The sequence below is a fragment of the Sinohyriopsis cumingii genome, chromosome 1, assembly GCF_028554795.1.
Source record: "Sinohyriopsis cumingii isolate HCF-2022 chromosome 1, ASM2855479v2, whole genome shotgun sequence".
In the NCBI taxonomy this organism is placed as follows: Eukaryota; Metazoa; Mollusca; class Bivalvia; order Unionida; family Unionidae; genus Sinohyriopsis; species Sinohyriopsis cumingii.
This window is the reverse complement of record NC_142961.1, coordinates 191,126,604-191,151,685: the sequence shown is the minus strand read 5'-3', so window position 1 is coordinate 191,151,685 and position 25,082 is coordinate 191,126,604. Positions and strand designations below refer to the sequence as shown.

The 25,082-nt window shown below is 35.8% G+C and overlaps 1 protein-coding gene across 1 annotated transcript in view; it reads right to left on the bottom strand.

Moving 5' to 3' along the window:
• The window catches only part of LOC149808580 (tubulin beta chain-like), a 30,677-nt gene extending 6,687 nt beyond the window's left edge, over positions 1-23,990 (bottom strand). The window contains exons 1-2 of the mRNA XM_089979553.1: positions 23,831-23,990; positions 11,395-11,503 (exon numbers count right to left, since the gene is read on the bottom strand). Of these exons, the coding sequence (XP_089835679.1) occupies positions 11,395-11,503; positions 23,831-23,887 (166 nt within the window). The 5' untranslated portion in view covers positions 23,888-23,990. The remainder of the gene's footprint in view (positions 1-11,394; positions 11,504-23,830) is intronic.
• Positions 23,991-25,082: the final 1,092 nt, after the last annotated feature.

Below are 25,082 nucleotides of genomic sequence, written 5' to 3'. Positions count from 1 at the left end.
AGGTTAGCAAAGGTATAACAAAAATATTTTCTTATATGCGTTAGTTAAGATGTTGCTAAAATTAACGCTGTACAAAACTCTTTGTCATCGTCGTTGTCATTGAATTTGATATCATGAATAAAAAGAAAACCGTCTTAAATACTCTCAAAATATACAGGCTAAGTTTGGTCTTATCTGATAACAACATATAGTTTTGCATTTTGCACAGAGTTCACATCTTATGCAAAATGTATTCCCTGATTTTAACTGCTGGAAAACTGTTACGTAAAAGGAAATGTGTATACTCTTGGATATATTTAAAGAGCCAGATATTTTCTTTATTTTGATATCTGGAGGATGGGGGTTGAATTGAGATTGAGAATACATAAAGAGGCTTTACATTTGATGTGCGCCTCATAGAAGCTACCTTGCTTAATATGCCATTTTTCACTTACGCCTGCAGTGTGAAAATTTATTTTTGTATTTGATAGACGGGAAATATTCATGTATCTTGTGCTATTTCAGTTATGTTTCTCCAGCACATACAAAACAGACATTTATACGCTACTTGTTTCAGACACCAAATAGTTTTCGTAAGTGATAAGAAATAAATGTCAATCCAAGTATATGAAAGGCATGAAAGTGTATGTTAACATTTTCTACACCGTGATGCCTGTGGAGCAAACGACTCTGACCTGTGCCATCCACACTTCAACACTGCACGACATCTCTGGAGCGGCATCTGAACAGTGGCTGTCTTTTGGATTTACTTAGTTTATCTGTGGTTATACTGTCGCCAGTAGACACATAACCCTTTGCCCCTATCAATGTATTCATCATGTACACAAACACTAGTGCGTATTAAATACTTGATTTAGGTACCTGCACCACGGCGATTCAGCAGAGTACATCACTCCTGACACAAACAGATATTCTCAAAAATAAAAGTGAATCTAAGAGCTTTATGGGTTTCATAGTTTTGATTTATATGATAAAAATTGAAAATATGAACGTGTTCCTGTCTGGAAGCTTGTCAAAAATGAAATCAAATTGCAAAGTTGAAACTCATACGAAGTTTTATGATTTTACCTACAAAGGCGTAACTACGTGAAATTTCTCATATAATTTAGTTACTATGCAAATAAATACCGTAACATTAATCCGCTGATATAGGTTTATACAGAAGAACTGCAAAATAAGAAAACAAATTAATAACACCGTTGAGTCAAATTTGACAGATGCTAAAAGTATGTCCGTTACCTTGTTTTCCAGTGGTAATTTACCAATGATTTAGGTGACTATCGGAATATATGTATTGACTTATTAAATATTAGGTGCGTACCAATCATTAGGCAAAAACAGAACTTGAATAAGATCGAATATAACCGCTATTTATCTGTGCAAACAAGCAACTGTTCTGAACGACTATCACCTGGGCACAATGTTAATATGGTCTACATATTATAGCCCCATTCTGGACCCGTAATTCCGCTACATGTAAACCTATCGATTGCTTACAGCCCCAAATGGGAATTCGACATTGAGGCTATGAAGTTACTACTACTACTAATAATAATAATGAGGACTTTATATAGCGCCTAATCTTTAGAAGTTCTAAGCGCTTTACAACATTAGACAACACCTATAAGATAATAAAAAAAAAACATATATAATATGATTACAAACACAAACACCATGAAATTAGAAAACATTAAAAAAACATTATACTAATTTATACATTGTTAGAAGTAGTTGACCTCAATAAGGGAATGACAATTTACGTTTACTTTAACCTCCCCTTATGGGAATCGTACTGTCGAAAGTGTCCATAGGTTTAGTACCACTTGACATTTTATGAGGATAGCAATTTTAAAATTGTTCATAGATTTAACATTGATGGTAAATGGTAACATAGACGTTGTCGACCTCAAATAGGGCTATAATTTTACATTGTTAGAAATAGTTGACCTCAAATGGAACTGTATGACCTCTAAACAGAATTTAATGTTGAGGTCACATTGTTATAAGTTGCTGATCTCAAATGGGCAACACGTCATGTAGAATGACAAATACTCAGTCGTCTACTATCTGACACCCAACACTAAATCTTCAACACGCCGTGTTTACTGACGTATCCAACACAGTGTGCAGTAACCGGAACCCAGTGATGTACTAGCAAACACCATCAACATGCCGCGTACAGTGACCAGTAATCGTACATATATAATCCAAAACGCCGTGTGTAATGACCAACATCCAGCTATTTTCTATCCAATGACCCATATTATACCATCAACACTCTGCGTGTAGTGACCAATACCCTATACCAAATATTGAAGACAAGTGATGACCAGCACCCAATCTACTACTATGCATTACACCATATTATATCATGTAAAAATAGAAAAGTTAAAATATGGTCCAGAGGAAATGTTGGTTTAACGCCATGAGTAGTCAGAGAACTTACTGCATGTATACTTTCAAATGACTCTCTTTGAATCTCTGACCACATGTACGATCTGTTGTTAGTATTCCATCTTTATAGTATGAAAAATGAAATCTATATTTTCTCTAAACCTAGTCAAATTAAATTTAAATAACATACTGGAATGAAACGACGTCTTACATTGACTCTATTAAATGTAATTAGTTGAAGTCCCAATTGTTGTCACATCTTTACAGGTGTTGTTGCTAAATTTAGCGGAAAGAAACTTTTGGTAGACTAAAGTACACTCACGAAAAGGCACCCACAATTCAAAGGAATCTTCCGTCTTGTGGATTCAGTTATTTTAAATGTACATGCTAACGCACTACGTTTTGATCAGCATCAGTGATTTTCTTCCATGTAAGTTGGTGTAACGCAGATGACAGACATTGTGGCATGTCAAGTCTCAAAAAGTCTTCGCACAGATCAGCGTATAACCATTTGAACAATTTCAAAATATTTGTCCTCTTATAACATTCAGATATTAATGACTAAAACGTCTATGCCGTTTCCGACGAAATAATTGCTTGTATTTCACTCTTGAATCTGTACAAGGTAGTGGTAAATGAGTTTTCGCAGTTCAGGAGATAGATTCTGAGTGAGTTCCTCAACATTGTTCATTTACAGGAATGTCGTCTGACTCCTTGAACATTTTAAAACAAATCAATATCTTATAGCATTCAGACACCATTGGTTAAAACATCCATGTCGTTGAAGGAGCGATTGTTATTCTTGTAAACAGTCAGTTTTCTAACCTTATAAACGTGAAACATTTTTGTTATTGGAATAAACATGTTGGTACATCTTACTATCAATAGGTTAGGTAATAATGACAGTAGTTTGTGAAGATAACAAGATTGCGTATCACCTGTAATAAAATGAGTATTACTAGCAAAATTATAATTATATACGTTAGATATATTAGCAACTCTGCTGTTGATAAAAATTAGAAAGGTTGGAGGTCGAGAAACAATATAAAAATAATTGATATGCGAAACTTAGGGTAACGGGTATTGAAATACGAAAATCCTAATTTCAGTAGGCATCTAATTGATGTAAATTCTAGACCACGAGTTAATTAACAATAAGGAAATTTAACATCAAAGCGATAATTTTGCTTTTCTGTCTCAACGACCTCTAATGTGAAATATATTTTAAAATGTCAACAGATTTAAAATTTATGGAGCATTATGTCTTCAAACGCCAAATGAAACATTAAAAATGTATGTGTTTAACGTTATGGGTCTCTATGCCTTCTAAGTACTAGCCAATACACCAAACACTAGCCAATACCCACACATAAAATCAACAATCCGTTTAGAGTGGCCATCAGCCAGTTATCTACTATCCAAAACTCACACTATACCATCAACACGTCGTATCTATTTTCCACAACCGAGCAATAGACTATTCAACATCCAGTTATCAACAATCTATAACTTTGTTCGGAGTGACCACTTTGCCATAAACACGTCATTTAGAGTGACCAAAAACCAGTTATCTACTAACACCATGCCCAAATTTACTAGCCGACGCTAAAGTTATAGGAATGCACAAACTATGTTTTCAAACACATAAATATACTATCATTAAAGAGTCTATGGTGCCAAAGAAGGGGAATGCAATCACACACCATCACATAACGCAATGGCATGAGTACACACACACACACACACACACACAGAGACGCGCGCACGTCTGACATCATCCTTGGTTTTTATCAATTGTCGTTTCTTAAATTTCATTTCCAATTTTTATTTCAATTTTTCATTTTAAATTTTCTTTTTAAATTTTTTTCTTCTCCATTCATTTTCTATTTTAATTTTCAACTCTAGGGTGGTGATGTTGCTTTGGATATGAAAAATTGCTGTAACCATGACTGACACGAGAATGAAAACGCTAACCTAGAGTAGCATAGTCGTTTATTGACATTAAACTGGATAGAAGGAAAGGAAGTTATATATGGAGTATTTGCACTTGTCAAGAAAATAATTTTCTGTCAACTTGTAAACATGCGAAGGGTAGTAGATTGTACTCAGAATATACCAAAAATATACTTGTGATTTAAGTTTTAGTTTGCCTGAGTTACAACGTGTACTAAGAAAGAAGACTATGTGAACGATATCGAAACAAATCTCGATCGAAACGTGGGGAAACATAAACTCCAATATGTGAAAGTTCGTTGGAAAGAACATACACGATGTTTCGATTCTTTGATTGCTGATTCACAGACACTGTTCCTTCTCAAAGTTCGTTTTTTAAAAACTATTAAAACAATAACTACTGTCTGTGTGATGTGGAGAACGTTTCCGTAAAATTAAATTCGATATTTTTCTTCCAGATCTTTGCGGTGTATTATATGTATTATCTTCATCACAGTCCTTCATTGAAATATGCCAACACTAACAACACCATAGGTAGTTTCGCCAACTTCACTCGCCACTATTCCAACAACATCATCGTCCCTTTTTGGAATCTTTTTGGGGTTTTTGGAAAATCGTTCTCCTTTGACAACGAATAACTCACCGGATACCAGAACAACCGAACTACGAATAATCAATTTTATTTAACAAATCTTATTGACAGTTATATGAATGTGTTTCCCAGCACGGTCAATTTACCTCAGCCTATATAATTAGATAATGACGCTCACGGTAAGGTAGCTCTGGTAGCAAACACTTATCGCACTCACTTAAATAATGTTGTTGGAGATACAACCACCTTCCTCATCGAAATATTCAAGGAACAATTTCAAAAACTTTGGAGGAAAATGGTCCTCTCATTTATAAATCCAAAACAAAATCGCCAGCGAATGCTCAGATGAATATCAATGCCATAATAATTCCTGGTTGATATTATGATCATGCTGTTAATCTTGTTGAAGCAATTTCAGCTATTTTCAATTATCATTTTGGCAAAGAACTAGAGAAAACTCGCGGAAGTGTACTATTTTGAATACAACGCCATTTTTCATCATCTTACATTGGACTTTTCAGACGGCAGTTGTGTATCCGATTTTCAGTTTGTTTGCTATTTTGGATGGAAACACGAACATATCACAACATTCACAACGACGTTCGATTATGCAAGCACGTTCGCAACATTATCGAAATAAACGAAGGGCTGGCTTTATTGTTTGTGTACTCGTATATCGTTGAGTATGTGGTCGTAGGAAACACATATATTATCGAGAGTCGTTCCTTTCAAAGTGATTTATATCACAGTTGTTTACGATAAACGAGGAAACAAGTAACACGCTTACCGGGTATTTATACATCATCCTTATACTCCTGTCGTATTTTGTAATCTCGAAAGGAAAAGTTAATATGAAACTGTATTGCAAAAAGGATTCTCAAGTGCATTGTAACTGATGTATCCTGTGTACCAAGGAGTCGCTCGACAATGAAGATATGGTTTAACAGATGTGTGAAAATCAGCATTTTGTACCGTAGCACCCATCTTTAAACCGGGTGACTAGAAGATTGGATGCTTTAAAAGAAGCAGCTTCAACGGAAGGAAAAGAAATTCTGTCAAACATAATCATCAACCCAAAAACACCACCAACGTTTCCCTTCCCGTATCTATTATAGATGGACTAAGAGACTATCTAAATATGGAGCCTACATACCTCTTCCCCGATAGTGTCTTTGTGTTTTGAAATTATAAAATCTAAGTATTGGTCACTGCATATGGCGTGTTGTGAAGGATATTGGGCATTACTCAAAAAGTGAGTGTTGCATAGCATATCAAAAAATTTGTGTTGGATAGTAATCAAAATGTAGATGCTGGATAGTGTATCAAAACTGGCGTGCTGGATAGTGTATCAAAATGTAGATGCTGGATAGTGTATCAAAACTGGCGTGCTGGATAGCACTCAGAAATCTTAGATAATAATCAAAAGGTGTATGTTGCATAGTATATGAAATCGTGTTTTGCTTAGTATATGAAAAAAACTAGCGTTGGATATAATTTAAAAAGTTTGGTTTTGGATAATATATCAAAAAGTGGGTGCTGGATATTCAAAACGTTCGGTGTTGGATAATATATAAACCGTACTATGTTGGATAGTCGCATGTGTGTTGGAAGGTACATAAAAACTGGTGTGTTATATAGTGCATCAACCATTGGTGCATTGAATAATATTCAGGACAGTTACACCTAATATTTCCCATAGGGGTGATATATTCCTAGAACCATACGCTTACATGTAGTACCACTAGGGCCCCAAACCTACTGCGTGATGTCCATTCCCGTACTGAGGTCAGTTCTAACAATGTATACAGTAGAAACTCTATAGCCTCAATATTGAATTCTTATTTGTGGCTATAAGCAACCGATATGTTTACATATAGCGCAACAATGGCCCACACTTGGGTCTATCATTTATATATGTTTACATATAGCACAACAATGGCCCACACTGGGGTCTATCATTTATAGAAACTTTTTTAACATGGAGGTCATCTAAGGGGCTCAGGTGGCGCGTGCTACTACCACCATCATTGTCGGCTAACTCACCCCTACCACACATTATCAATATTAGTACTCTTTGATCGTCGACGAGGTGCTAAAGTGATCCTATTTCTCTCCATGGATCAGCTGCATGTGATACACACCTGGGTGTTTTCCAGTACTTTTGCTTAGGTTCGTAAGAATGCTTGAATATTATTTCCGACTAAAGTGCTAAATTATTCCAGATTAAAGAAATGCACTCTTACAAAAATGGACCCTTTTATTTTCCTCTAAACCATCGAAGTTTAATATTCTAAATGATAGACTGCATTTTGAATGTAGCAAGTAAGAGAATCAAGAGTACTTGTTTGTCTTCTATACAGCCATTGGCCAAAGTACAAAGTTATACAATGAAGAAACTATATAATTGGGGTGGACACACATTGTTATTTTCTAAGTCTTCATTATGGTGCTAAGTCATATAATCACATATAATAGAATATAATATTTTTAACTACACGCTTTGATAAGTATTTTTCATAACTTGAAAGCAAAATGTATAACCTGTGCCGTTTTTCTGATAACTTCTTCAGATTGTTTCGAAAGTGAATTACAGAAAAAATCTTAAGATGGATATTCGTAACGGTATTTTGGATGAAACTTAAATCTTAATTCTAACTATTTGGGGCAATAAAAAACACAGTATGGAAATCATTTTCAATTTTCCCGCTCTTACAGAAATATGATAATCGTCGTGCCCTATATAAATTTTTGTCTACTGGTAAATATATTAATAGGAAGTTCTCCTAGTCTAAAGAGAATGTATAGCCATCTTATGTCGTTATATTCAACAACATATAAGTATTTTTAATATTCTATAAGACTAGTATAATTCTTAACATTCATTAAAGTGGTTGACCCATTTGCTTCATCGTGCTATTCTTGAAAATTGCAATCCATTAACTGTTGTCTAAATCAACATTGCAAATATTATCTGATATCACCACAAAAACACAACCCATATTTACAAGTAGCTGTCGAATATAGGTTGCATTATTTATTCTCTCGTTGTCACCCAATTCCCTTAATATCATGTAGCATTTATTGGGGCATTTATAGCTATGTGTATGCACAATTTTACACCAATATTTTATGCATCAAATATAAAAGTTAATGTACATATTATAACGTCCACATGCACCAAGAGCTCCATGTTTGAAGATTACAAGAGAGAAATAAAATTGATGGAATTTCTCTACTGATTTTCTATTCTTGCATCCACCAAACCTCTGATGAATAGACGAGAACAGGCTTAATATGAACATCAACAATTTTTTAACACAAAGTTCGGTGATGGAGATCAGAATTGTCAGCATTATTAGTTCGGGAAACAGGTTATTCAAATCCTTTTGACCAATTCAATCTGCAAGAATATTATTCCCAAATATTTGTAATATGTTAAATCTGTGCTATTTTCATTAGGATGAGTCCATTTTTCATACTTCTTATATCAACCTCCATTTTTAAAAACAAAGATCTTTGTCTTATCCGTATTTACAATAAGTCCCCATTTTACACACAAGTGCTTGGGTGTGCCTATTAGTTTTTGTAATTCTAAAATAATATCAGCAAAAATAAACAGAATCATATATTGAAATTCACTGTCAACAAAGATTCCAGCTCCAGCATTTTTATCCATTATTGATAATAAATCATTTAAAAACAATGAGAATAGAAGACGTTTTAATATACAACCCTGTCTCACTCCAAGCTTACATTAAAAATATTTTCAAAGTTGATCTTGAAAAATCTTCAATGCTGACTTAATACCTCAATATACAATTTTTGCAATAGCTAGCATCCTACCATGCACACAAGTTTGTAATAATACATAACACAGCCTCTCCCTATCACTTAAATCAAATGCCTTTTAAACATCAAGATATAATCAGTAGAATCTTCCTGTTTTTAACGAAAGATGTTTCTATATCAACGAGTAAAATACAAAATATTATTTACTGTCGATAAACCAGGATTTCTGCCTGTTCTTCAGCTATTGTATCATAGTTGGTGGCTCAGCTATTAAGTCTTTCATTTAGAATTCAAGTAAATAATGTAATGTAACTAGTAAATGTCATTCCTCTACAATTAGTTATATCACAGGTGTTGCCTTCCTTAAAAAGTGAGATATTTAAACCCTTTTCTAATATATCCGAAAGTGTACCATCGTAGAAACTAGCGTTAAAAATAGGTGTTAAGTCACATGCTGTGATATCTTCTTACAGTTTGAAAAATTCTCCAAGAAGTCCGTCGTCACCAGGTATTTGCAACTTTTAAGCAAATTTAGTGCCTTCAAATGCTTCATGCATAATGTGCAAAAATCATAACAGAGGGCTTGCTATGGATGTCTATTTTCATTCTCGAGCTGCATAGGTAACTTAGAAAGAAAAAAATGTCTTCAAACTTGTATTAAAAAAAAAACAATTAAGTGCACTTCTGGTAAATAGTAATTCATACAGTAAAAAAAATTCATTTAAAAGATAGGCAAACTTGTACTACTTATAGAAAATGTTAGCACAGTGATCCATTACTGCTAGTAAAAGTATTCCTTTCTCCTGCTACATAACATTCTGCACTAAAGCCATTCTAAAGAAAACATCTCAGCAAATACAACCTAAACTGATGGTGTTGTGGCACTGTTATTATCCTACCAAAGAGAGTCAAGTCTTTATGATGCGCACGAGTCATTCGGAACATCATCGTCTCTTTCCGGCGATAATTGTAGCGATACTTCAAAAGTTCGAATTTCGTAGCATCATGTACCACCCAGTCACATTATCCTGACACCAGGCCGATTAGTCCCAACACTAACCTCTTAATGTTGCGCGCCAAGCGAGGCAGCTGCTAGTACCATTTTTATAAATTTTTGGTATGACTCTGCCGGGGTTCGAACCCGCGACTTCCAGCATCAGAGGCGAACACTCTAACCACAAAGGCCACATCAGCGGTAAAACAAATTAAATCAATATCTCGGTTTAAATAGCCTGAACGATTGCTTACGTTGAATTTAGTAAAGTACCGTCAATTATTTTATGCTAGGTAGTGAATTCTTGACTTTGGTGATTTGCAGCATGTGGGATATGCTGTGACAGAAAAGGTTTTAAAAAATCGAGAGTGACTCTGTATCATTCTGGGTATAATGGTACAAACTGAACATCCCCAGGTTGGCGGAGCTTTCATATCTAGATCATATTTTGTATTTTTTATGATTTTTTTTTTTTAATGTGGTACACATGGCTGAAACTGGGTCTGTTGTGACTAGATAACTCTTACCCCTGTCTAGTTAATGCTGAGTTATCTCTCTTAAATGCACTGGAGTACCTGGTTTTGTCCTTGTCAAATTGACAATCTAGCATTGTTCTCTATGACAGTGTGTGACATGCATGCTTAGGTAGGATAGAAAGTATATTTATTTCACAAAACATTACCATTGAGGTATATGGAAAAACAATTGGTACCGTGATTCCTCTGCTGACATACTGTGCCAAGTCAACAAAACTTGTTAGGAAAATAGTTCCCAATCGCGGCGAATTACATCCGACTTTTCTTTTCCAACTTAACGTAAAAGGTCGAGTGTTCCAATTACAAAATGAGATTTATTCCTACGAATACATCCAAGGTTATTTCTCGACTTAACTGAAATGGCCTGGATTAGTAAGATGATCGGCAAGAAAGATAGTTACAGCTTGTTGATATTATATGAGTATCAAATTCCATCCAGTCTAAAGTCTTATCAAGTGCAGAACAGTGAATCTGCTAATATGAGATCCACAATTTTCTTGCCTGTAAATATATAACTTCTGTGTTCATTAATTGATCATCTGGCAGTCCCTAGAGCTTAAAATATTTTGATGTTTTGTTTGTTTATTTTGGGGGGGTGGGTAGGTGGGTCTTTAGTTCCGAAAATAAGCATAGTATTTACTCCTCCTTTCTATCCAATCAAATGCACTGGAAAGAAACAGGAATCTGAGAGACGAAAAAAGAATGATGTATCTATGAATCAGCAACCAGGTGTGTAAGCAGTAATTACTGCCAGTGCATTACATTCATCGCATACCAAACTTTATTCACTGTTTGCGTGCCACGTGGCCCAAACGATCAGTCTTGATTGAGAAGAAAGGATGTATATATTTTGAACAGATGTTCATGCGTCACGTGATCCTGCCTTGCGATTCTTATCTTACATTAAATGACTTACATTTTGAAGGTTAGAAATCTTCGGATATGACTGGGTTGAGATAGAGAATAAATGGTTTTAAAAGCGTTGCGTACATCGATCCATCAAGTTGACCCAATAAGTTAACCGTCCAAATGTGTTTCTGCTTATAATTTTCGACAATCAATCATTCTGTTTGCAAACACGTTCGCACACATTAACACAAAGTTGCATAAAGAAAGTGAGGAAGATTAGGGCTTACCGGTCGCTTCATTGAAATAGACGCTGATCCGCTCTAACTGCAAATCGGAATCGCCATGATATGTTCCTGTGGGATCGATACCGTGTTCGTCTGAAATTACTTCCCAAAACTGAAATACATAACAAGAAAATCTAAGATTATTTCTGCGAATTCTTATCTACATGTCTACACAAAATCTTATTTATGTCAACACAAAATCTTATTTACATGTCTTCTTACTTACATGTCTACACAAAATCTTACTTACATGTCTACACAGATGTCGGCGTCATCAGTTCAATATATATTCAGCGGAAGCGTTTGTTTGTCTTTTCTTTCTATTATCATAGCTGTAATTGTATTTATTCTGAGTAAAATGCTGGGTAACATACATGAGCGGTTTTTTAACTTGCATTTTTAAAATCTTTTTTTATAAACATCTAACTATATAGTTGATGTTGCTACCACACAGGGATGATTGCCTTTCAACGTCGCTTCAAAGAAAATTGGATAATGTGAAAATTCCGTCTCATACATTCCACCTAAAATGCAAGACTAAGGGTATGGTTGTACACACATCAGTCATAACAATATAGTATTATATTGTCTTGTATTTATTTAAATTATATCACATTGAGTGGGTATGCCAATTTCTACCTATTAAGACCCCTCCCCTTTTCTTTAAGTTGACATTTACCAGAAATCACAGAAAAAAATAGGTCACAGTGTCCTAAATTTGGGATGACAACATTTATGTCTGAAATGGATCACCATTCCAAAAGACATAAAGTCCGGAAGTTCGTCATTTTCTGTCATGAAAATGGCTACAAACACACGTTAATACCAAAATGTATAACCATAAAACGTGATAGAGATCCTGACATCTAGCTAACAGCCTAATGCAAAAGAAGTTAACCACGAAATCTGGGTCATTATGATGTAACATTTTCTGTTTAAATTGCCTTCCAAATGCAGTTGATTGCAAGAGTTAAGTACAAAAGTGTTTCAATGTCTCTCTTGTTTTGTTTTTTTCCGTTTTCACCCTTATTTGGCAGATTAAAATCACTTCTTCGGTATTGCCGAGAAGCTTGATGCTGATGTTGGTCAAATTATGTTAAACAGTTTTTGAGATAAAACGATGTAAATGCTTTTCTACTTTTAGTAATGAAATCTGTCAAATTTTATGCCATTCAATTGAGTTTTTTAAGAAGCCGTTTAAATGTTTCTTTTCTTTTACCTTTAGCAACTATGACCGTTTGTAATGACAGATCGCACCATTTGCATACATTTGAAAGGTCTTCATGCCAGGACGTTTTCTATCAATATTCAATGCAACGAGTTTTGAGGGAAAGGCATCTAAAGGTTATTACACTTTTACTAATGGCAGTTATATTTAGCGGTGGATAAATGTCGTGTACAGATTGTAAAAGGTCTTTGCGTCAGGAAGCATTCTGTTGCCTTTTTTTTTTTTAATTCTTTTTTTGTTGTTGTTGGTCTATTCTTAATAATAGCGTTAATTTTGTGACGGTGGATTCGCATCATGTGTACAGACCTGAATTGTCCAATTCGGTGAAATTCCGTGGAACGGTTTTTGAGAAGAATTTGTTTCAAGGATTTTAGGAAGGTCTTATGCAGGATGATATCTCTTAAGCGACGTTACATTTTATTCAGTAGATCAGGATAAAAAGATGGTTTGTTTACTTTTAGTAACGTTGGCCGTGTTTAACGACGAGTCGGCATCATTCGTAAAATACAATTTAAATGTTTTCCCAACAGGATGTTTTCTGTTAAATGAGATCTTATTCTGCTGGTATAACGGTACCAATTGCGTAAGTCCAGGTGGGCGTGGCTTAAGGTGTAGGAACATTGCATTTCGAAATAAACAACAAAACTAGCTGTGATTGGTGCATTATGTAAGAGTTGTACTTTCTGTTAGGCTTAAAAAAAAGTTGTGCCTCCTGGCAAAATGTGAGATTATGTTAATTCCTATCTAGATGATATTTTGTATTTTTTATGATTTTTTTAAAAATGTGGTACACGTGTATGAAACTGGGTCTGTTGTGACTAGATAACTCTTACCCTTGTCTAGTTCCAGCAGAGTTATCTCTCTTAAATGCAATGGAGCGCTTGGTTTTGTCCTTGTCAAATTGACAATCTAACACTGCTCTCTAGAAAAGTGTGTGACATGCATGCTAAAGTAGGATAGAAAATATATTTATTTCTCCAACCATTAGCATTAAGGTCTATGGAAAAACAATTGGTACCGTGATACCTGCCCAGCGATCAAGGAGAGGAAGTTACTTAAATGTATTTCTATTTTTAGTAACGGTGGCCATAAGTGATGATACATCAGCGACGTTAGTACAAATTGTGAATCTCTTCATTCCGGGAGACACTGTATCAGCTTTTGTCAAATTCCGTCGAGCGGTTTATTGTTGTTGTTGTTGTTGTTGTTGTTGTGTGTGTGTGTGTGTGTGTGGTGTTGTTTTTTTTTAAATAAAAAGAAATGTAGTTAAACGTTTCTCAGTTTGCAGTAGGGGCGGATATATTTGATGAGTATCTGCCTCTTTGTATCAGGTTGAAAAGGCTTCAAGCCAGAATGCTTTCTCTAAGGTTTTATGAAATTCCGCTCAATGGCTTCTGAGGAGTATTTGTTTCAAGTTTTGGGAGGGGATGATTAATTAGATTTTTGGGAGGAGAGGGTTAATTAGATTTGTGTTCATATGTTTTTTAAGCAACGGTTGTCATATTTTATGACAGACCGGCATACTTTGTAGATGTAAAACATGCCAGGCTGCTTTCAGGTAAATAAGATTAAAGTATATTTCGTGGTTTTGGAAAAGAAATCGTTTATAGTTTTTTTTCTTTCCAGTATTAGTCACAGCGGCCATATCTGATGACGGATAGGCATCGTTTATACAAATGTCAAAGGGCTTTATTTCAGAATGTTTTCCGTCAAATTTAGTAAAACTCTATTCTCTAGAGAGAATAAAAGCGGGGGTGGGGGATAAACTATTCACGGTGCAGATTCAAGACAACTGACTCGCTTTACAAGAAGTGCTAATTCACATACAACTTTAGAGTTACACACGCGAATCTTCAGACGGATATAATGTAAACATAAACTCATGTGCAGTGCGCATTAAAGCCGAATCAGATGTGCATTAGCAGTACAAAGGACTAATGAAATTAGATGTGTCTAATTACTGATACTTCAAAACGATTATACCGCTGTACATTCTTCTGCTGACAGGATCACTTATGGAAATGTTGGTTTGCAACTATCAGGAACATGTCATACACCTGACTGGTTACCGGCCATGCGGACCCCTCATTCAGCACTTTGTTAGTATATATGCATTCATGAGTAATTACAAGTCTGTTTTGTCGGACATAAATACTTATCTCTTATCCTGTATGAATGCAGAAAACATTTTTGCTGACTGGCGGTAGTACTTAGAGCGGTCGATAAGTTTGTCTTTATGGACGATAACGTGCGACGCGTCAGGGCCTGCATAACAAGGAAGCGCTTATGCATAGAATCTCTGCTTTCGGATAAATCTTTTTCCAGGGGCGTAGCTACCATATAGCAAGTAGCAAAGGATAGGAACCTACGAAAACAGGAGACTCACCAGCCCATCCAAACAAATATTTTTGTATTTTACTCTGTAGAAATAAACCAGGAATAGGCAATCTACTACCGTTCGAATACCGTTTATGGACACTCAAAACTGTTATTAACATTGAGGGAGCCAATCGGTAAGCTTTGAATAGGGTCCCATATATCCTAGATATTAACATTTAACATTGCAGGGATCCATCGGTAAGCTTTGTGTAGGGCCCAAGCATCTTAGCTATGCCACAGATGTTCCAGATGTTCTCTCTCTCTCTCTCTCTCTCTCTCTCTCTCTCTCTCTATATATATATATATATATATATATATATATGAAAATGCGAGAATCATCACTGTATATGGCTACTTCGAAGCTTCTAAGGGCCTCTTCTTGATTTATATTTTGAGTCTCAAAGTCACCGTCAAGTTGAATTTAGATATGCTTGCTTTTAAGCAAGTCTAAAGTCCATAGCTTTTCTAGTATGACTTTGGCTACGATTAACTGTAATCTAAACTAGGGTTTAGAGTTTCAGTGTCGCTTAGTATGTTTCAAAGGACCAGACACGTTTTATCTGGACAAAGATAAATGCGTCAGGGGAAATAAGATTAAGATAGTACCAAAGCAATCGTAAGCATGGTGCTGCATGAAAAATGTAACAGGAATTCATCAAATTAACATAAAGATACGAACCTAGATTCAAAGTGACAGACAAGGAACTGAACCGGAAGTCGATAACTCATTCCGCTGCATCAGTGTTGCTTCCAAATTCGGTACCATAAATACAGTATTTATCTTCATGTAACTGCTACCAATTGCTAACAGTGCAGACCAAGATTTGAAGATACACAAAGCCATCGGGACTTTATTTACTTTGTGAGTGATTATTTAAAACTGTACACTTCTATAAATACCCAGCTAATATAATTGAATCTTAAAATTCCAAGTTTCTTCCTTTCCGTTGTCAAATTAGCGGATTGCTTCAACAAAGAATCAGTTTTAGGTACCTCGAACTTTTCTTTCATTAGCCTCGTCACACTGAGCCATAACAGCTGGCCCCCATCTGGGCTGGGCAAGGGTTGCAGACTTCTATCTAGTTTTACAGACAAGGCAGAATGTCAGAGCGGGTCATAGCAGTGATCTGTGGAACTATGTCACGCACACGATATGTTTGTTTTTTGGGGGGTGGGGGATACAGAGATGAATGTTGAAGTCATACGGACAACGTTTTTTTTTTTGCGTACTAGGGCCCGGCTACGTGGAACAAATTGTTAATTGATCGTAGACACAAGGATACTGTGATATCATTCAAAATTGCTCTTGAAACTTACATATTTCAACCACAAGAACCGACTTTAAGACTTCATAATGTTTACTTCCTTAAGTACTGTCAGCATGTTTTTGTTCTGTTATTTTATGGTGTTTGTGTTTATAATATTTGCGTTGTATATGTTGTTTATGTGTTTTCTAATAGTGTCAAGCGTTTAGAGTTTCTAACGATTATGCGCTGTACTAAATCCGCATTATTGTTGTTATTATTATTATTATTATTATTATTATTATTTGCAAATGTTGATCTTAAGCCACGGGGGGTGTGTTGACGTGGTGGCTTGTTATTTGTATGGTGTAAGGAGCTGCTATAGATAAAGCGTCACCTGAAGTGCACTGGAAACCTACTGATATCCGAACGTAGTCCACAAGATTTACTGATGGTAAAAATTAGAAAATTCTAGATTAGTATCACGTGACCGTTTATATACAATCTCATTCCAGAAAAGTCAGTCAGTTCATAACAACTGGAACTATTTTTGATTGAAAGCTCGGAAGCGAAGATGGATTATTAGTCTAACCACATATGTAATATTTTGTGACCCTTCAAAACATGTGTCATACAAATTGTTGCCAAATTAAATTTTACTCCTGCATTGATTTATGTGCACCACACTCTGTCTTGGAAATGGATAGGAATATACAAATAATAAATTGATTTTGAAGACAGGAAACTTCGTCTTGGAGATTCGTTGGTTCACAAAATTAGAAGATATATATTGTTTCAGTGTATGCATGTATGTGTATATATATATATATATATATATATATATATATATATATATATATATATATATATATATATATATATATATATATATATATGTGTGTGTGTGTGTATGTATGTATGTATGTATGTATAATGTAAACATAAACTCATGTGCAGTGCGCATTAAAGCCGAATCAGATGTGTCTTCCAAAAACACTTGTATGTCATTGACATTACCACCAGTTCTAAGCATTGACCGGCACATACTCTAAGCAAAACAACCGGACATCGGTCATAAGACATCCCAAATATTGTTATATCAATTTTTGTTTAATTGTCTGTGCTTTGTGTAGCCATTAAACTGTCAAATAAACACTTGCACGAAGTCAAATTCAAAGATTATTATTTCTAGTTTACGGATTGTTTCTTTGTCGGACATTCAATAATGGTGTCGCCGACTAAGTTTTATTCAAAGGTGACTAGGTCTAGTTTATACGGTTTCTCAGTCGAACAATCAAAAAGAGCTGTCGCCAATTAATTTTCTTGCTGCTCAGTTACTTGCAGGCTCGAACGCCCATATTTAAGCCGGTCAATGGGGTTAGAATTCATATATCGGTTTCCCCAGTAAAATATGTATTTGTTATTCTGAAGGTGAGATCAGTACATATGTGCCATCCTATCTGACTGGAATGCCTGTGAAGTTATGTGTATAAAGTTCAATCCTGGCTGTCTAGTGTCGATTAATATCTAGGTAGCAAATAAGACAAAGGCAAAACCTTGCCGAAATTCCCTGAAAGACCAACCCTCAAACCTTAAGTAAATATACATCTCGATACAAACTTTAAAAAGCAAAGACCGGTAAATATGACGAATAGCTAAATTACCAAAATGCATTACCTCCCTTGACTAAAGAGCGGTTTGCCATTATTTCTGTCGTCCGTCTAGAACGAGCCAATGAGTCATTAATGTAGAAGTGTATTGATTGTTCAGTCATACAAAGCCGGATTAAATGATTTTACTCAGTATATAGTCACAAATTGTGATGAAAAATAGAATACGGGAAAATATAAATTTTAACATTTCTGAATGAAAAAGACGCAGCAAATGGAATCTACCAATGATACTAGATCAGATTTGGCGATATAATGAAGAGCTTTCCGAGTAGATCCCACTGTTCATTATATATTTTCTGAATGTATTACAGATGATCAAATCATCACAGATCTTTCTGAATGCTGAAAGAGGATTTAGAAATATCATTGAGAGAGAGAGAGAGAGAGAGAGAGAGAGAGAGAGAGAGAAGAAAAATACTTTGTAAAAAGAAATGTCATTCCCTTTCAGAGAGTTCTTTAAACAGCATACATATGTCTTAAAAATGCTTTTCACTAAGGATTTGTGATGCAGAATTAAAGGCAACAAATATCAAGTAGAACTTGTAAATTATATTATATTCAGCGATACAGGGTTGTATTTAAAGATGGCGTTCCCTCCCTCCCCCCGTATCATTCTAAAGAAGTTTATTTTCAGTGGGTTAAAGTCCATAATTCTGATTAAAACACAGTGATCTGGTGTATGTATGGATTGTCAGAAAGTCGCTTATATATTACAAAATGTAGACAAGACGCCAAGACCGCGCTTCAGTATTAACAAGTCTTTCCAATAAACGCCATCATCTACATTCTTTTTCTTTTTTTTTTTCCTTACCCTGATGATGACTTTAGGTACAACATTAGTTGATTTCATTTCCTAACTTTCCACAGCTCTGTGCTCACTTCATACTCTGTTGCATAACCCATATACTCGAATGGCTACGTTCTTGATTTTAGTGGTACGTCACTTCCGTATACATATCGGGGTCAGGTATAACTTACGCTATCTTTCGCGAGGGTCATACTTTGAAGCGCAATGATTTGTACAAGATAAATAGAAGTTTGTAATAACAACGAATATGAGATTTTCAGGTATGAAAGATTCAGAAATGTGTTTAAAAAGAAGCCCCAATAACTGATCATGAAGGGTTGCCAAATGGCCAGTAATATTATTGATAAACGGTTCACTGGCAAACAAACGCTTAGCGTTGGGCACTTGTAGTTTTAAAAACAGCGTTCAGTTTGACTTTTAAATTGTTCCAGTAGTAGATTTTCAGTTATAAATATTATTTAAAAAACAGACGTTAAAGAGATATTGACCAAAGTACTGGTTATTTCAAGCTGATCAAACGAAGTTTCTCAATAATCCGCGGTTGCAAAAGTTACATATTTAACAGGTCAAAAGATTAAAATGGCGCATCGGTAGTAAAACAGAAAAGAGTATACGAGTAAAAGTAGTAAAAGAACACAAGTTTAGTACAACTACTTTAATTGTCAAAGTGATTGTGCTCAGGAGTGACACTATGCTTGGGAGTGACACTGATACCATTCGATATAATCAGGTGACCAACTGGCATCCAAACTAAACGTATTGCCATTAAAAGAAAGGACTATACATTCGGGTACCCGTCAAGCGTACAACATTATGTTGGTGTTCTCGAGGGAAAATAAAGAAACATCAGTTTAGCGTTACTGTTAATACAGCATTCGAAGATGACATACGCTGCACAAAACGTTGTAACGCCCGAGTAGTTCACTACTACTATAATAAAACGGTCGATAACGTCCGGAAATGTGGGGAACTGAATGCAGCATTCACATCCACAACGGAACTGTAGTTTCATATTCGCTAACCATTCGTTAATGACGTTGATGCTATGTTGATACCATAATTATCTATCCAACGTCCAGAAGATACCGCATCTGCTTGTATATAAGTCGCATCCATCTGCACACTGCATAGACCATGATCTGATACTGCATCATGCGCCAGCGGTTCAGGGTCGATGCATATATATTTATCCTTGGTGCAAGACACCGAGCACATGCGCTGTTAAATGAACTTGTTAAAATGATTTTTATAAAGCACCGGTTTTTCACTTCAAAGCCAATGTGATTATCTTAATTTATATGATAGCTGAGAAAGTTATCATTCTGGTTTCATATTATCTATACTTATTCTTCAATTCCATCGAATAAACATTCTCCATTACATTTTCCTATATATATCTTTGTTTTATATGCAATGTTATGGATGTGTGTGTGTGTGTGTGTGTGTGTGTGTGTGTGTGTGAGAGAGAGAGAGAGTTGTTGTTGTTGTAGGGTTTGACGCCATTTTTCAGCACACGATAGGCTATACATGGCGGCCAGTATTAATGGTGGAGGAAGAACCCGGAAAATCCCGGGAAAGAACCACCGACCCACGAGAAGCTCCTGGCAAGCTTTCTCACATACCCACGTTAGCCGAATCCGAGACACGAACCCACGCAGACAGAGGTGAGATGGCAGTGATCCGTAACGGAGAGCGCTTTAGACCACTCGGCCACCGGGGCCGAGAGAGAGAGAGAGAGAGAGAGAGAGAGAGAGAGAGATTTGGATTTGTAACTTAGCTTGAACTATTATTCAGTCATACCGCTACGATGTCTGCAGTGTGGCAGTTTATAGTGATGTCTAGCACTGGGGCATCATGCCGCAATTCCAACCCAGTCATGTTATCCTGACACCAGGCCGACCAGTCCTAACACTAACCTCTTAACACTGAGCGCCTAGCGAGGCGTTATTAGTACCGTTTTTGTCTTTGGTACGATTTGCAAATAATTTCAACAACACCCTTCCTTCATACTATGATTGAAAACCCAATTTTTAAAAATAAAATTTAAATTCATTAACTGTTATTTTGTTTTTAATCTCATGCTTAGTGACCTTCATCAACTTGTTCATCGATCTGTTGTACCCTTGGGAAAACTGTGATGTAAAATGACATTATCGCCATATCTTCCGATAATGCCAAGTAGGGTTGACTCATTACGGTATGGAACCAAACTATTTGGTCTAGACATTATTCTGTTTTACATGTCAATGGGCCCTTTGATTGTTTCTTTTGCGAAGATATCTATGAGTGCGTTAGTGTATATCGATGAACCATGACGTGCACAGCTGTTTAAATGCACAGTTATACATGCTAGTAAAACTCAACAGCTGCGCTTCAAACCGCATTCTTTAACGAGAGTATTTTGTGAACAGATAATCTCTACTGCATGCAGCCTCATACAAAGCTCATTTCGAGAAGATATTCGGTTACGCCAGCAGAGTCTCGAAAACTACGATCCTCCACGGCTTCATTACAAACATTTGCAGCTAAACACGGTTTCTTTCTGGGGTGTAATAATTTGGATGCAGAACTCACACGCGCGCGCATGCACGCACACACACACACACACACACACACACACAGTTTGTTCGAGAAAACGAAAATGGTTGCAGCAATAGCATTGCAGTAAATGTTATAAAGCTGTTTTGTGATCAAGCGAGGAAAATTAAAGCGTATTATTTCTGTTTTGTTTTATTTTCTTTCTGCAGTAAATTAATACGGTAATATCAAGGCCACGCCGCCCGCGTGCAATGAATCTCTCTCTTATCATGGTTTGCGATGAGAGGTCGTCTAGTGCAGTTCTGAATAACTATGGTGACTTAACGAAAGCGTTAGTCGCGTTTCCAAATCAGCGATTGAAGCAGAGTTTCATATGTCTGGATATTTCTGAATTGCACGTTTCCATGGTAACGACTTTCTCTTGCTTTTACTGTTCAACCTCAATTACGTCAGCCGATATTTATTTCAAATCGATGAAAAGAGACAATATTTCAGTTGCTTATACAGCATTTATCGATATTTATTGTCTTACTGAGACAATAAAATAGAATGTAGGCAGTTGTTAAGGGGCTTGTGTTATATAAGCATTAATATTAAATAGACCTAGCAAAGCATCGTAGTTGGGAGAGTGTTGGTGAGTTAGCAATACAGATCGATTTTATGATGGCATGCGTTAATTTCCAAACTTTTGGGGGAGGGGGTTGATATTTGGCGATCTAGTTTGACCCTGTTGCAAGTCTGGGGATTTTATTTAGCCAGTTGTGAAATAGTATATCAAGCAATTTTGATGGATAAGAATAGGCTGATGACTACAAAATATTAAATGTCTCAGTACCAGACTGAAGAGACCCAATATCAAAAAAATGTCTCAGCCTCAGATTAACAGGACGAAATAAAAATGTCTCATCGTCAGATGAAACAGAAACTAAAGATTAATGATTGACTGATTGGTGTTAATTATATATCAGCATATGAAAAAATATGTAATGCTTAATGGCATATCAGCACATTAAAAACTATTTAATGCCAATACGTGCCTTGCCCAGAAACATGACAAGGCAGTCCACTCCTCAGCTGGTATGGTCTGCAGCCCAAATCTTGAGGGTGCAGCATTTTACTCACTAATACACTAAACTAGGGTTTGGGTTTGGGTTTGGTTTTTTTTTTTTTTTTTTACCGCATATACGAATCTTTGAGACGGCTTTTTAACTACAGGGCTACATAATGATATTTTAGTACAGAAAGAGGATAGTGCGTGGATTTGGTGCTTTGCTGCAGCCTTCTAGTTATGTGTGTGTCTGTTCAGTTCCTTGATCACCAGTATTAGATACGTCTATCACTTAACATATATATTTGCACACACACACACACACACACACACAAACACACACACACACATGACTGCTATATTCAACTGTACATATATACACATGTATGGATGAATCTGCAAATGTATTAGAACCCAGGCAATGAGTCATTGTTCCATTTAACATCAGAATAAGAATTTGTATAAGTTTGTGTACGTGGCTCTGGAGTCGCTTTAGGGATGCATGGAGTGTAGTCTGCAAACATCCCTATGAATCAATAACAGATGACTAAACTACAGGAACTCTTTTACATCGAAAATTGAATGTGGGAGCCCCAAACCGCAAAACCTAATATCATAAATCGTTTCGAAATATCATCTAGCGGCTTTTGTATTCTTCTTGAATGTAAATATCTGATATTCAGAAACCCAGACCTATCTATTTATTGGAGCACATTTTCATTTGACTGCCCATAATAATGTCGCCTCTGAGCTCATACATCAAGAAGGGCAACATAAATTTACATCGGAAAAAAACATATATCTTTTATTAAACGTTATTCTTTTCTTCACCCGTTGGGCTTTCTAGAGCGTTTTGAAGCCTTTCCTTCTGCTCTAATTTCCCGAAGCAGCAGCTATTTGTCCAAGCGCTTTCATTATGGTTGTTTGAATATCCCAGGTAATCAGCAACCCAGGCGCTAGCTCTTTATGGTGATTACGCTTAAAATTCACAAACGTCCTCACATAGGTCCTCAAGACATACTTTTCAGACCATAATTTGAATCACAAAAATAGGCCCACCATTTCTTTCGTCACACACCAATTTGTTTTTCACGCAATTCATTTTTATGGTAGTTGATAAGCACCCTGCTGATGGGTCTATGCTTTTGTATCTTACTCGTTATTATCAAATACAATTTTGCAAAATTCTATTGCAGCTTAAAGTCAAATAAAGTCATTGGTGTGCAAAATAAAAAATGCAGGTGTTAAATACACTGTATATAAAACACTATATATATATATAATGTTGCAGAAACTTAACAGTATGCAAGTCCTACGAATTTACATAAAACAAATTGGATACCATTTACACATTATTTTGCTGTTAATAGGAAACGGATTACGCATAACAAGCCAACGATCTCCAGAACATAAATTAGAGTAAATTACGTGTAAATCGCTCGAATTAGCTTCAATTTCACTATTGTGTAAAATAAATTAGGATATGACATCGGCTGTATATTTGAAGATGTTTAATCGTACCTTTGAGCCTATCTGATTTCCGCATTGTCCGGCTTGAATATGGACTATTTCCCTCATCTTTCCAGCTGGACCTGTGTCTTTCCTTGTTCCAAACTTCCGAACCAACCCTCTCTAAGAATCTGGTCGGATCCAGAATCCACATCAGACTGCAGTTAGTCATGTGATCTGGCAGTCTATATATAGCATGCTTCTAGTCATCAGCTGGAGATGAAACATTTTTATGTTGGCGGTTACGCTACACTCTCTACTCGCATCAGCAACCAGACATTCTCCCTCCGGACAAACGTATTTAATTTATACGTAATGTTCTAGTTGCCCCAAGAAAGCATTTTCCATCCATTTTTACTTGATGGTAATTTAATTTCCTTTATGATTACACTGAAAAACAAAAAGTTCAAAGCCCCAGAGATGTGTATGATGTTCTGGTGATATCGACATAGAGTTATATTGACAATAAAACAAAATAGGAACACTGGGAAAACTATATTATGTTCTGAATGGAACAAAAGGAGTATTGTTTAGTCACGAATACCACACAATTGAACCGATCCCCTAAAACCAAGAGGTCAAACTGAGTCTGAGATCACTCACATACCTCACAGCTGCCCAACTATCTACTTTACACCTCTCTGTCTGTCTGTCTGTGTCTCTCTCTCTGTCTCTCTCTCTGTCTCTCTCTCTCTCTCTCTCTCTCTCTCTATATATATATATATATATGTGTGTGTGTGTGTGTGTGTGTGTGTGTGTGTGTGTGTGAGAGAGAGAGAGAGAGAGAGAGAGGCCTTTATGACAGGACACCTTCTGTTAAATTCTGTAGAATAGTTGTTTTTTTATAGATTAAAATCATTTAAGAATTGGGTTTTTGTTTTTAATGATTTTCTTTCAAGTTACAATGGACAAATCTGATGCAATATAAGTATCAATTGTACAAATTTTTAAGGTCTTTATGCAAGGATGTTTTTGGATTTGTTTTTGGTCAGATTTAGTCATATTCTAATTAGTGTATTTTAAGAAGTAAATAACAGGTTTTATCTGACATTTTATATAAACAATTACCATATTTGGTGGTGGATTATTTGTACAGATTTAGAGCGTTTTCATGCCAGAATGATTTCTTTTAATTGTTTCATTATCTCTTGAAAAAAGTTTTTAATTAGAAAACTCATTTACAAGTATTTTCTAATTTTAAAACGCGATTGTTTTTTTTTTTTTTTTTTTTTTCACAAGTAGGCTTGTTTGTATCTTTCTATTT